Source organism: Oncorhynchus nerka, linkage group LG15 (genome assembly GCF_034236695.1).
Source record: "Oncorhynchus nerka isolate Pitt River linkage group LG15, Oner_Uvic_2.0, whole genome shotgun sequence".
Lineage (NCBI taxonomy): Eukaryota > Metazoa > Chordata > Actinopteri > Salmoniformes > Salmonidae > Oncorhynchus > Oncorhynchus nerka.
The window spans coordinates 83578427-83593594 of NC_088410.1; the positions used below are offsets into that span (position 1 = coordinate 83578427).

At 42.4% G+C, this 15168-nt stretch overlaps 1 protein-coding gene across 3 annotated transcripts in view; it reads left to right on the top strand.

Annotated features, from left to right (window-relative positions):
* Positions 1 to 15168, top strand: part of LOC115143414 (contactin-4-like) — a 232890-nt gene that overhangs the window by 201832 nt on the left and 15890 nt on the right. For all 3 annotated transcript variants that reach the window (XM_029683822.2, XM_029683823.2, XM_065001948.1), the window contains exon 13: positions 14258 to 14433. In XM_029683822.2, the coding sequence (XP_029539682.1) occupies positions 14258 to 14433 (176 nt within the window). The remainder of the gene's footprint in view (positions 1 to 14257; positions 14434 to 15168) is intronic.

Consider the following 15168-nt stretch of genomic DNA (forward strand, 5'->3'; position numbering starts at 1 on the left):
TGAAATCCCATTAACGTGATCGATATGACAACGGCCAGTAAAAGTGCAAGGCGCCAAATTCAAAACAACAGAAATCTCATAATTAACATTCCTCAAACATACATTTATCTTATACCATTTAAAAGGTAATTTGTTGTTAATCCCACCACAGTGTCCGATTTCAAATAGGCTTTACAGCGAAAGCACCACAAACGATTATGTTAGGTCAGAGCCAAGCCACAGAGAAACACAGCCATTTTTCCAGCCAAAGAGAGGAGTCACAAAAAGCAGAAACGGAGATAAAATAATCACTAACCTTTGATGATCTTCATCAGCTGACACTCATAGGACTTCATGTTACACAATACATGTTTGTTTTGTTTGATAAAGTTCATATTTATATCAAAGAATCTCGCGTTATGTTCAGTAGTTCCAAAAGCATCCAGGGATTTTGCAGAGATCCACATCAATTTACGGAAATACTCATTATAAATGTTGATGACAATAGAAGTGTTATGCATGGAACTTTAGATACACTTCTCCTTAATGCAACCGCTGTGTCAGATTTCCAAAAAGCTTTACGGAAAAAGCAAACCATGCAATAATCTGAGTACGGTGCTCAGACAACAAATACATATATCCGCCATGTTGGAGTCAACAGAAGTCAGAAATAACATTATAAATATTAACTTAACTTTGATGATCTTCATCAGAATGCACTCCCAGGAATCCCAGTTCCACAATAAATGTTTGATTTGTTCGATAATGTCCATCATTTATGTCCAAATAGCTACTTTTGTTAGCGCGTTTGTTAAACAAATCAAAACTCACGAACCGCGTTCACTAGTTGCAGACGAAATGTCAGAAAGTTCCTTTACAGTCCGTAGAAACTTGTCAAACGATGTATGGAATCAATCTTTAGGATGTTTTTAACATAAATCTTCAATAATAGTCCAAACGGAGAATTCCTTTGTCTTCAGAAAAGCAAAGGAACGGGAGATACCTCTCATGTGAAATGCGCGTGACCAGCGCGTGACTGCTGGCAGACCTCTGACTCATTCCCCTCTCATTCAGCCCCCCTTCATAGTAGAAGCATCAAACAAGTTTCTAAAGAAGGTTGACATCTAGTGGAAGCCGTGGGAAGTGCAACATTACCAATATCCCACTGTATCTTCAATAGGGGCTGAGTTGAAAATCGACCAACCTCAGATTTCCCACTTCCTGGTTGGATTCTTTCTCAGGTTTTTGCCTGCCATATGAGGTCTGTTATACAGACATCATTCAAACAGTTTTAGAAGCTTCAGAGTGTTTTCTATCCAAATATACTAATAATATGCATATATTAGCAACTGGGACTGAGGTGCAGGCAGTTTATTCTGGGCACCTCTGGGAACCTTATTCATCCAAGCTACTCAATACTGCCCCCCAGCCATAAGAAGTTATTATGAGTCTGGAAGTAGAGTTTACAGAGCAAGGAGGCCTACAAACCTGACTCATTTACACCAGCTCTGTCAGGAGGAATGGGTGAAGATTCACCCAACTTATTGTTGTTAACTTGCGGAAGGCTACCCAAAACATTTGACCCAAGTTAAACAATTTAAAGGCAATGCTACTAAATACTTATTGAGTGTATGTAAACTTCTGACCCACTGGGAATGTGCTGAAAGAAATAAACGCTGAAATAAATAATTCTCTCTACTATTATTCTGACATTTCACATTCTTAAAATAAAGTGTTGATCCTAACTGACCTAAGACAGGGGATTCTTACTAGGATTAAATGTCAGGAGTTGTGAAACTGATTTTAAATGTATTTGTCTAAGGTGTATGTAAACTTCAACTGTATTTCTTCTTATTTGAGATTGAACGTTTGGTGTTATTTAAACATTTGACCGTGATGCTGAGGCAGAAATCAGATGGTCTGAGTGAAAGACAAACGTTTTCATTATTGAATGAAAAGGAATGGTAAAACACTTTCCCACCCCTTGACGTCAGCTCAGTATATTGCTGATCCTGAATGGTACTATTGAAGGCACTAGGGGATGGGATGAGTCTTGATATCTCAATAATACAGAGAGGCTTTTAACGCATGTGACAGTGCAATGAGAAATGCTATAAGTTTTGTCTCCCTTTAAAGTGTAATGTTACAGTAGCATAGAAGACAAAGTCGCTGCTGTGGAGTACTGTGTCATGTTTGTTCAAGGGTCCATTGAATTTTCCTCCCTCTACAACTAAGCGATCTCCAAAGTCCTTTGAAATGCAGAGTTAAAAGGTGCTCGGTTGAAATACCTTTTGGAATTCCCTTGCGCTTTATCATTGCAAAATGGTTGCCATAGAAACACTGGTCGGTCACCTTTTGTGGCCCCTAACAAATCTCATAGGTGCAATTATTTCATGATTGATGTTGTTCTATTGAAAACAGCTTATCCTATACTGTAGATTGTAACTGCATAAGTGAGGTGTCCTGATACATTTTACCTTTACATTTGTCATTTAGCAGAAGCTCTTATCCAGAGCGATGTACAGTTGCATTCATCTTAAGATACTGTAGCTAGGTGGGACAAACACATATCACATTCATATTCAGTACATTTTTCCTCAATAATGTAGCTTTCAGCAAAGTCAGAGCTAGTAAGGGGGGGAGTTAAGTGTGAGTGTTAGTTCACAAGAGATCAGAGGTGGCAGAATGGCGTGCTCGTGTCGGGGTGTAGGGTTTGAGCATAGCCTGAAGGTAGGGAGGGGCAGCTCTTCTTGCTGCTCTGTAAGCAAGTACCATGGTCTTGTAGTGGATTCAAGCTTCGACTGGAAGCCAATGGAATGTGCAGAGCAGTGGGGTGACATGCGAGAACTACAACATCCAGTCAACCACTTGATTCAGAAGCCCTGCGCACCGGGTAGGCAAAGTGTTCCCATTTTTAACCATTTAATTTGTCTAAAAATACATACTCTGCCTCCCCGGCGGACAGGGAGATCGGGTAGCTCGATTCCACGACTATGCGACAGTGAAGTTTGACACTACGTGAGATTTCATGACTTTTAAAACCATGATGAGAGACATACAAAGAATACAGAAAAGAGCTGTTGTTTTTATGAGTGAGTTTGTGTCTTTTTATTCAGAACTGTCAACACTGTTTTTATTCAACACTATTTCAAAACTAAACGTGCTTCTCCCAACTTCCACTTGCACTGCATCTGCAATGAATGAGTAGCCAAGTGTATCGATAGCCCTGCATTTGTATTATTATTAACAGCTTGGCGTGTCTATTTTAATATCAATGAATATTTCACTTTCTCTGGTAAAAGGAACAACATGAATTTGTGCATGAGGCAGATGCGGTGCGACTTGAGTTTCGCCATCAGGTAGAAGATGGTGTCCCCTCTCTCTGGTCAGTCTCACCAGAGGAAAGGAAGGAGAGAGCAGGTAGAAGATGGTCCCCTCTCTCTGGTCAGTCTCACCAGAGGAAAGGAAGGAGAGAGCAGGTAGAAGATGGTGTCCCCTCTCTCTGGTCAGTCTCACCAGAGGAAAGGAAGGAGAGAGCAGGTAGAAGATGGTCCCCTCTCTCTGGTCAGTCTCACCAGAGGAAAGGAAGGAGAGAGCAGGTAGAAGATGGTGTCCCCTCTCTCTGGTCAGTCTCACCAGAGGAAAGGAAGGAGAGAGCAGGTAGAAGATGGTCCCCTCTCTCTGGTCAGTCTCACCAGAGGAAAGGAAGGAGAGAGCAGGTAGAAGATGGTCCCCTCTCTCTGGTCAGTCTCACCAGAGGAAAGGAAGGAGAGAGCAGGTAGAAGATGGTGTCCCCTCTCTCTTGTCAGTCTCACCGGAGGAAAGGAAGGAGAGAGCAGGTAGAAGATGGTGTCCCCTCTCTCTGGTCAGTCTCACCGGAGGAAAGGAAGGAGAGAGCAGGTGGAAGATGGTGTCCCCTCTCTCTAGTCAGTCTCACCAGAGGAAAGGAAGGAGAGAGCAGGTAGAAGATGGTGTCCCCTCTCTCTAGTCAGTCTCACCGGAGGAAAGGAAGGAGAGAGCAGGTAGAAGATGGTGTCCCCTCTCTCTTGTCAGTCTCACCGGAGGAAAATAAGGAGAGAGCAGGGACCATGAGAGGTGGACCGTCTGCTACTCTCTCCCTCTACTGAGAATAGTGCTGTGTTCAAAACAACTGGGAACCCGGAAATCTCTGATTTTAGTGCGTTCATTACAACTGAGAACTGAGGGGGGAAAAAACGAGATCTGACTGGGAAAAATTTGAAATATAATATGGTCTGAGAAGAACAATATTGGCGGTATAGGCATATAGCCAATATGCTGTAATAATGTATTAGGCCTACTGCACAAACCTAATTCCTACACAACTGTTTTTTAAGGTTAATGTTACATTTTAGTCATGTTTATTAAAAAATCTGAGCGGTAGATTTGGGCTTGCTTTTTGACTACTCAAGTGATCTTGACTCAGAAAATGTTTGTGATCACTGTTGTAGAGCATGAACCTGCAGGAGCGAGTCACTGCTTTGATGTTTGCAGAGAATGACAGGGTGTTGTCCAGGGTCTAGGAGGGGGACACTGTGGAGTTGTCAACTGTAATGGAGAGGCCTTGGAGTGGGCAGGCCTTCCCCGGGAGGAAGAGCAGCTCCGTCTTCTCTAGGTTGAGCTTGAGGTGTTGTGCGGATATCCGTGCTGAGATATCTGCCAGGCACACAGAGATGTGTGTTGCAACCTGAGTGTCAGAAGGGGGTAAGGAGAAAAGTTGTTACGTGCCATCAGCATAGCAAGGTTAGGAGAGACTATATGAGGATATGAGGGAGCCGAGTGACTTGGTGTATACAGAGAGGAGGAGAGGGCCTAGAACTGAGCCCTGGGGGACACCAGTAGTGTAAGTACGTGGTGCAGACACAGATGGAGAGAAAGATCTGATGGTTTCACGGTGTCAAAGGCGGCAGATAGATCTAGGAGGATGAGAACAGAGGAGAGAGAGTCAGCTTTGGCAGTGAGGAGAGCCTCCCTGACACAGAGGAGAGCAGTCTTGGTTGAGTGACCAGTCTTGAAGCCTCACTGGTTAGCGTCAAGAAGATCATTCTGAGAAATATTGTGAGAGAGTTGGTCAAAGACAGCACACTCAAGTGTTTTGGAAATAAAAGAAAGAGATACTGGTCTGTCTTTGACATCAGAGGGGTCAAGTATTGGTTTCTTTAGGAGGCAAGCAACTCTGGCCATTTTTAAGTTGGAAGAGATGCAGCCAGGGGTCAGGGTTGAGTTGAGGAAGGAAGTGAGGAATGGGAGGTCTCCAGAGATCTGGAGAAGGGAGGAGGGGATGGGTTACATAGGAATAAAAGGATGATAGGTTGTCCGGAAGTTTAGTTTTCCTCCATTTTCACTCAGCTGCCCACAGCCCTGTTCTGTAAGCTCGCAATAAGTAATTCAGCCACTTAGAAGGAGGGCAGGGCCGAGCCGGCCAAGAGGAAAGGAGACTTTGCAAGTCATAGGATGCAGAAAGGCAGCAGAGTAGGGTCGAAAAGGCAGAATCCGGAGATGGGAGGAGGAAGGATTTAGCAGAAGGGAGTGAAGAGGATAGAGTAGTGGGAGAAAGAGAGCGAAGATTGCCACTGAGCATGACCATCTGGGTAGGGGCTGAGTGGCTAGGGTTGGTTGGAGGAGAGAGAGACAGAAAAAAGGAAACAAAGTAGTGATCAGAGACCCAGAGGGGGGTAGCGGTGAGATTAGTAGGTGAACAGCCTGTAGTAAAGATGAGGCATAGAAACCGTAAATGACTTGGTAACAGGAAATAAATGTATTTGACAGAATTAAAAAGTCATTTTGGACTGACCAATGAACCTTCAAATATATGAAACTTAAAAGTTACATATCACAAAATCTTGGACAACCTTAAAATAATCTTATTTGAGTCAGAAAAAGGATGTTCATGTGATAGGGAAGATATATACAACTTTGCAGATTGCAGAAAGCATATCCATCTGACAATCTCTTAACTATTGGAACCAAGACTTAGAAAGAACTAATGTTGGCACAATATGGAGGGAAAGTTGGAATCATAACTAATGAAATTCCACTTAAGAAAAATGAATGCTTAATCCAGTATAAACTAATGTGTAGAATATATTATACAAGAGACAAAATGGTTTGTTGAGATCGGTGTGGAAGAACTTGACTGGCCTGCACAGAGCCCTGACCTCAACCCCATTGAACACCTTTATTATGAATTAGAACGCCGACTGCGAGCCAGACCTATTCGCCCAACATCAGTGCCTGACCTCACTAATGCTCTTGTGAATGAATGGAAGCAAGAACCCGCAGCAATGTTCCAACATCTAATGGAAAGCCTTCCCAGAAGAGTGGAGGCTGTTATAGCAGCAAAGCGGGGACCAACCATTTTAATGCCCATGATATTGGAATGAGATGTTCAACGAGCAGGTCATGTAGTGTAGATGGCCCAAGCTAGCAAAAAAATAAATAATAGATGACAACAGATTTAGACACAAATTATACTTCAGGAGTCCTCTAGCTATAAAATGAAGCACCGATAGTACCTGCAGATAATGCATATTACAGCATGTCCACTAGTGATGGGCTTTCCAAATATTTTTGGTTAATTAACTGCATCACCGTAAAAGAGATGCATAATTTAGCTCGCAAACAAAACAACATAGAACCATGAAAAATGTGCTAATCTCTAATCTAAAGCCCAAAAAGTAGGCTACCATTATGCCAGATGTGATATGCACATTACAATTTAAAAAATGACTCACTGCTCTTCCAACTATTTATTGTTTCTGCAGTGAGCATTTACCATCTTCAGATAATTATTTTGTAACTTATTTGCAGATAATTGTTGTTTGAAGCTCAACAAGCAGTAGTAGGTGTATGCAAATCAGGGAGCCAAATGAACGGTTCTTTCACCGATGTGATTCGGTTCCCAAAAAGAGCACTTCTAAAAGAGCGAACAGCCCATCACTGTTTACTCTCCTGATTAATAATGAAAGACATATTTCATATATTATAAATGCTAGAAAGTCAGCCGTCAAGGATGTGGAGAGAGAGCTTCAAGTGCACCTTGCCACGGATAGCTTTCTGCTGATGCCTCATTCACTGCATGCCTCATTCACTGCATGCCTCATTCACTGCATGTCTCATTCACTGCATGCCTCATTCACTGCATGTCTCATTCACTGCATGCCTCATTCACTGCATGCCCTGCTCGTTTCATCTCTATAATCATCTGCTACCACAGAAAACTGGAATGACCCTGCTTAAATTAAAGTGAAGAAATGAAAACATATCAATATTCCCACCTGGATAAATGGCTATGTACAGTACAGTGCATTGCTGTTCAATCTACAGCATGACACTCTATTTGACATAAAGAGTTGAGCGTTATTTATTAACACTCTACAGAGCCCCTTTAACCATTTATCACCCACTGTGAATGAACATGTAGGATCCCCCCCAACAGTTCACTGTGCAGAGAGAGGGAGGGGCTCTGAAAGCCTGTAACTGTCATTCTGGGTTCAGGTTGATGACCCATCTATGAGTTTTTAACCTGACTCTAAAGAAATATTATTGTGTGTATCTTTGCTCTGTAAATAGGCCCGGCTGTTATCCTCTTAATTATTCACATGAAAGGCAATATATGAGCTTTATTTGATGGTTTACTTTCTGTCATCATACAGTAAGTACTGTATGTGACAGCTGCATTCTGGGGCTGATGTACAAATGTTCTCCTATATGATCTTGAGCCTTTCTGTTACAATCGATACTGTAGGGAAAATGGGACAGGGTCATTTACATGCACTATTTCATTGAGAATTGGAAACCTGTTTTGTTGGGGGAATTTCTGCAGCGAGAGCATCCCTTATAGGAGATATTCAAATTGACTGTGGCTATATGGATACTGAGAAATACGTGTCACAATGCATTCATTTATTGTGGATGTGAATAAACCACCTAGACAACAGCAGAGGAGGAGTCAAAACAGATGAACCCTGTTCATGTCCCCGTTAGTTCAACACTGAGGGGATATTAACCACGTTCATCAGTCTTGATTAGGAAATGGACTCTCGGAATATTGATCACAGTGGAGATGGAATCTTGCAATTAGTAACGGCACAGCTGATCAATTGCCTCAAAACTCCTCAACATTGAGTTTGTGGATGTCTGAGATGGCAATTCATCTTATATTACTTTGTCTGAGAAATAATGCAGAGACTCAGTAGTATATGAGATTATTCAGCATGTTTCTTTTTCAACAATGTGTTTTTCTGTCATCATGTCACCTCTCCAATAACATTTGAAGGTGTCTTTCTGTCTTGTGTTGTGCTTTAAAAAGGATTGCTGGATCAGCAGGTTATCACAAAAGTCTAAAACTCAATTCAGAGAGGTGGCAGTGGTCATTGCTTTTGTCACTTCCAGTGGTGTGATTTTTCGTAGGTGCAGGACAGAAGATAAATTGTCTGGAAGATTTATGTGGTGCTCTTTCAAGGGTTGTGGGCAGAAGAAAATTATCCAAAAAACATATAGATTTCAGACTGACTTCTGTAAGGTGTTTCGACTGCACAAGTTATTAATGTGCAATGAGTCAGAGATTCAGACTGTGCTTATTGATGCCTTGTTGAAGCCGAAGGAACATTTATGTAAAAAGTAGGGAGCTACAAATGTACTATTATAGACAGTATGAATAGAAAATTGAGAGCAGCTCACTAGAATATGTCTCATTATTTACACAAAGTTTGCTCACCAACCAATGCTCCATTGAGGTTTGTCCTTGAGAGAATCATTTTTGTGTCTTGAGGAAAATGTGGAGTATTCATGTTGAATGGCTTTGGAAGAATTTGTTTTGCTCAGCATGATAAAGGACTTCCAATGTGTTTCCTTGATCTAAAAGGCTGGGAAATGAAGATTGGGTTTGAACAATTTATCTCTTGCAGACACCCTATAAGAAGTTAGTTACAGTATACTTTATTCTGAAGTATTGAGGGACATTATGGAATGCATAGGGACAATAACGAGGAACCAAAGTACTACTCAAGTCATGTAGGTTGGTACTATGAGCGCCAGCTCTGTTCAAAGAGACTTTGTTTAGCCCTCACCTATTCAAACAGGTTGGTATGTTAACAAAGGCCCTGTGACCTCCCAGTGAAAACCCTTTACACATGGTGTTTGTATTTCTTTGAACCCTCTTCACCGGGGAGCAGCCGTGTGGCTCTGAGCTTGGAAGGTCTTGCCTCGCTCTGCCTGTTATATCTGAAGACTCCTCAACCACGTGACTCTGGAATGCTCCTAATGCATTATTCAAGTGCACACAGCCACCCTTAAGCGGAGGGCCTTAAGAATATGTACACCAGAGAGGAGTACACATTTACACACCCCACCTAAGGCCATTCAACTTGGGGAGGAGTCTCCACAGGGGTTGATGGGGTGTCTCTGCCTCAGTGACAGTATCTACAGTTTCATCGGAGAGCATTATTCATGTATGACTGGCTGTTTGTGAGATGAGCAGCGGCTGGGCAGAGGCACTGGCAGAGTGAAGCGTGTCAGCCGCGAGCCACAGAGACCGGAGAGGATGGAGCCCACATTAATTCACACTGTAAACAGCCCAGCCTTCTCTCTCTTGCCTTGCTTCCCCCCCCCTTAACATTATTACTATGCCATTTCTGCCTCCGGTTTTTCTGCTGCTCCACCTCCCCACCGTCCCCGGAGTAGTGAGATCTATCTGTCGGGGTGGTTACAAGCTTTCTGTCTTGTCTCTGATTGACCCTGCTTAGTGAGACGGGTACTCTCCTCGCTTTTATAACGACAGTAGGTAACAAGGCATTATACAATATAGATATCAATCAAATGACGCTGGAGAGCTCTGCTCAGTCAGCTGAGGTCATGTAACCAACCAGGGTTATCCATACGACCTGTCGCAAATGATGATTGAGTTGAGTAATAGGAGAAGTTTTCCAATCTTTACAGTGAATGAATTGCTCTGGTCAGCCTCAGAGCTAACTAGGCATGACCATACATCTGGCCCCATTATTTTTTAGAACACCTGCTGTCACATTAGGGGAGAGGCTGCTGTGTCTGTTTGCATTGGACGTTTCACCTGTATGTTCTCAGCACTTCGGCTTGACATTGACATGTCATTAGGTGTATAAATTGGTACAACAACAAAAACATGTCATAAGGATACCTTACTGAGAAGAGTGCAAAAAACATGTGATCAGAAGACTGTAAAAAAGCCCATTGGCATTACTGTAAGGAACCAAAAAACATTGACGCTCCTCTTGCCATGTTCTCCCAAGGGACCTATCGGGAAAGAGGAGGCGTAGATGTGTCTCCTTTTTTCTCCCTTTCAACCCTTTTGGCATTGATGGACATTTAATAAATGTGTTCTCTCTGCAAATGTCCCTTTTGTGAGGGTCTGACTGTGTCACGTGATAGCCCCCCATTTCATCTTCCCTGGAATAGGGCTGAGCCTTTAAAACACCATCACATTGTAGTCTAACCAAACCTACCTACCTGCTGATATCACTCTGCTCTGATAATAGAAAGAGACTAGATAAATCACATAAAGGAAACACAATGCAGGTATCGAATTTACTCTGGATGACGACTGCACTGCCGGCATTTTCTGCAGGAATCTATGGCTGCCTGTCCAGGGATCATTTGCCGTGGTTAATTTAGTCGGCGCTCAGTGGATATTTCAACTGAGTACTCACAGCACCCCCAAGAGGGAGACAAGCATCGTACAGCATCAGAACAAAGCGGCTCCTATTTCTCTGATCATTCTGCTCTCGTGCTCCTATCCTCCTTGTCTCTGCTCACACTCATGCTGGAGATGAGGGATGCTGTCTAATTCCCCAGTGAAACAACAGCAACACACCACATGCATGCAGAGACTTGAATAGAGAATGTGTTGTGAAGGAGGAGCCCTACTTGTGTTTATTGTTCTTTGACTGGCTGCAGCAGTCTGGGGTTCTGCACTGCAGTCTGCAGATGGGGGAGTTACTGTACCTACTAACTGAAGGCTGAGCTCACAGTGACATATATATATATATAGTACACTGGCTCAAGTTAACATATAGTTACATATTTAGGATCTTAACTTGAGCCAGTTTTACTTCAGCAGGAAAATAATAATGAAGCAACAGAAAATGTGGATTATAATTAATGGTCATTTGTGTAGGGGTTGATGCATTTTCCACAAGGGAAAATCAGGTGGAAATGACAAACTTCAGAAATCTTTTTAAACCTCAAATACACTACAAGTTTTACATTTCCTGCTTTTCTGGAAAGTTCAACTGCATCAGGGGGATCAAATGAAGTCCTACATCTGTACAGGAGACAAGCCATTAGTCCCCACACTGTAACCTCTGGCTGGCTAAAACTGATTAACTCTGATAATTACAGTAGTTTTTAGTCCTGGGTTAGTGTGTTTTTACTTCCACATGTGGCCATCTGTTCATTGAATTAGTCATTTAAAAAACATGTAAGTTATTAGAATATTTCATTTTGCAAAACATTTGGAATAATCGTTTACAGCACATATGTCAGAGTCAAGGCCCGCGGGCCACATCCGGCCCGCAAGAAGGTTTTTTACGGCCCCTGGGATGATCTTGATTTATTATTAGAACCGGCCCGCAGCAAGCCGGCAGCCCGCAGATCTTTTACACGCACCAATACTACATTTCCCACAATGCAAAGGTGACGCACCGAGCAGTAGGCTGCTTCATTTCAATATTTATTGGCACAGCAGTCGTCAGCATCACAGTAAAATTAACTTTCAGATACCCATCAAAAATGGCAAAACGGAAGGTGGATACTGAGAACCGGGGGTTTCAAACAAGGTGGGAGTCGGAGTATATGTTCACGAAGGTAGCTGGAAAACCTGTGTGTCTTCTGTGTGGAGAAAGTGTGGCGGTACTGAAAGAGTATAATCTGAGACGACATTATGAAACGAAACACGCGGACAAAAACAAGAATATGGACATGGAACAAAGGCTACAAAAGGCAGAGGAATTAAAACGAGGCCTCAAATCTCGACAGGCTCTGTTCAAAAAAGCCAAATCACAAGGCCAGGCTGCTGTCAAGGCCAGTTTTATTTTGGCAGAAGAGATCGCTAAATCAGCCCGGCCATTTACGGAGGGGATTTCATCAAAAACTGCATGATTAAAGTTTGTGACGAAGTTTGCCCAGAAAAAGGCAACTCTTTTTAAATGTGAGTCTGAGCAGAAACACCATTGCCGAGAGAGTAGACCAGTTGTCCATCAATCTAAAAGAGCAGCTTGTGAAAAAGGGAAAAGATTTTATTGCATATTCCTTGGCTGTGGATGAGAGCACCGACATTTCTGACATTGCCCAGTTGTCAATTTTCATCCGCGGAGTGGACTCCAACCTAAGCGTGACAGAGGAGTTTTGGCTTTACGTCCTATGCATGGCACAACTACGGGGCATGATTTGTATGAAGAGGTGTCAAGATGTGTAAATGAGATGGAGCTGCCTTGGGAAAAACTCGTGGGTTTGACAACCGACGGAGCACCTGCGATGTGTGGACACAGGAGCGGACTGGTGGCGAAGATACGGGAAAAGATGCAAGAGGAAAACGCGACAGGTGAGCTGACAGCTTATCATTGTATCATACACCAGGAAGCGTTGTGCGGTAAAGCCTTGAAAATGGAGCATGTAATGAGCATCATCACGCGCACAGTTAACTTTATCAGAGCCAAAGGTTTGAATCACCGCCAGTTCAAGGCATTTCTGACGGAGTTAGAAACGGAGCATGGTGATTTGCCTTATCACACAGAGGTGCGATGGCTAAGCCAGGGAAAGGTGCTTCAAAGATGTTTCGAGCTTCGTGAGGAGATTTGTCTGTTCTTGGACAGCAAAGGGAAAGACACAACACAACTCCGAGACGAAATGTTTCTGTGTGAAATGGCTTTTCTGTGTGACATTACGAGTCATCTGAATGCAATAAACTTGCAGCTGCAGGGTCGGGATCGTGTCATCTCTGATATGTACAGTACAGTGAAGGCATTTAAAACCAAACTGACTCTGTGGGAGACGCAGATGCGGAAAGAAAATTTGAGCCACTTTCCCAGCTGCCAGACCATGAAAGAGAAGCTCTCTACCAGTGCGTTCCCGAGCACACAGTTGGCTGATAAAATAGGTATGCTTGCCGCTGACTTTCGACGCCGATTTGCTGACTTTGAAGCACAAAAAAGCAGGTTGGAACAGCTCGGTAACCCATTTGCTGTTGACGTGGAAAGCTCACCACCAAACCTCCAAATGGAGTTGATTGACCTCCAATGCAATGATGCACTGAGGGCAAAATATGCGGCAGTGGGTGCTGCGGAGTTCGCCCGTTTCCTCCCCGGCACAATGCCCCAGCTGCGCATCCAGGCTGCTCAAACGTTGTCTATGTTTGGCAGCACATACCTGTGTGAACAACTGTTTTCTTTGATGAACCTGAACAAAACATCACACAGAAGTCGACTTACTGCTGAACACCTCCACTCAATTCTGAGGATTTCTTCAGCTCAGAGCCTTACCCCGAACATTGATGAACTTGTGGAAAAGATGGGACACCACCAAGTATCACCCTCAACCTCAAACAAGTGAACATTACTGTGCAATCACATATTTAGAGTTTTTACTCAGTTCAAGTTTAAAAGTTAAAATTTAATATTTGTTTTCACTGCATGTTACTTCTCCTTAAACAAAGTGTTGTTTTTGATTAATAGATTTTTGCACTTTATTTTTTTGTATTTCAATCCAATTATATTTTAAAAATATTTCAGTTGAGTGGATGATAGAAAATTGCTATTATTGTTTTTTCTTTGAAGTAAATTTAGCCCACTTTTGCTAAAATAGAAAATATAGTCTACTGATGGTGCCTTGAATACCGGTTTCTTTCATTTAATGTTCATGTTATGGGGATATTTATATAAAGGAAATTTGTCTTTTGTGTCTGTTGAAAATTAAAGATTACTGACAGAGCCATAAGAAAATATTGCTTTATTTATCTGATCATATTGTAATATATTTGTTAGGTTTTCAGTAGGTTCAATTAGGTTCACTAGACTATATGCGTCATTTAAAAATTTTTCAATGAACATTCGAACAGTCCGGCCCTCGTCTTGTAGCTGATTTTTTTATTTGGCCCTCCGTCCATTTGACTTTGACACCCCTGGTTTACAGTGTTCTTAGCTTGGGGAATTCACATAGTACTCCATCATGTAATGCTTGTTGTATGTGTTTCATTCACACTAACAGTAGTGTGTGTGCTGTTTTCCAGAGCCGACCATTATCACAACGGCACCGTCCACACTGGACGTGACTGTAGGAGAGAGCATCGTGCTGCCGTGTCAGGTGACTCATGACCCGTCTCTGAAGCTCATGTTCACCTGGTTCTTCAACGAGCAGCTGATCCACTTTGGCAACCACGGCGGATACTTTGAAAAAGTGGGCGGTGTAAGTGCATAAGCCTCTGAATATTCCCTCCCGGTTCCAAGAACCTGCGGGGCCATCAAGGCTCCCATTTATAATCAAAGTGTCATGTCTGAGAAATGGTGCCGAGTACCACGCTTTTACACCATGCTTGTCAGGAGCACTACAATGCATAATGAATAGGAAGAAACACACATCTTTACTACACTGTGTTGGAGATTGCTTATATTTTATTTATGCCACTGCTCTCCCATGAAAAAAAGGAAATAATTGTAATTAAAGAGAGATTTTTCAACCCCCTTCAGAAATGTCACTGAGAAAAGTCAAAGGGTGAAGCTGGTGATACATTGGAACATTGATACTATTTCCCTTCCTTTAGTATAAGTGAGGTCAATGAAAAGAAGGGTATCTGCAGTGCAGAGAATGTTTGGATCATGTGTATTAATGGGCTGAAAATGTGCTGCACGTAGTTTATTTTGAAATGACATATACATGACATATTCCCCACCCCTCCCTAAAACCTACCAGGCTCAAAACTCTTCCCTTCTTTCATTTACATTTTACGGTAACAACAAAACACTTCAAATAGCCTTGTTTGTCCCCTGCCTGAAGAAGAGTGATGATAAACATTGTTCCAGAAGTGATTAGTGGAGACATGTACAGTATATGGTCATGTTTTTGATTATATTTTAAAATCTAAATTGCGTTTTCCTTTTGCCATGATAAATGACACCACGATAAATGACACCACGATAAATG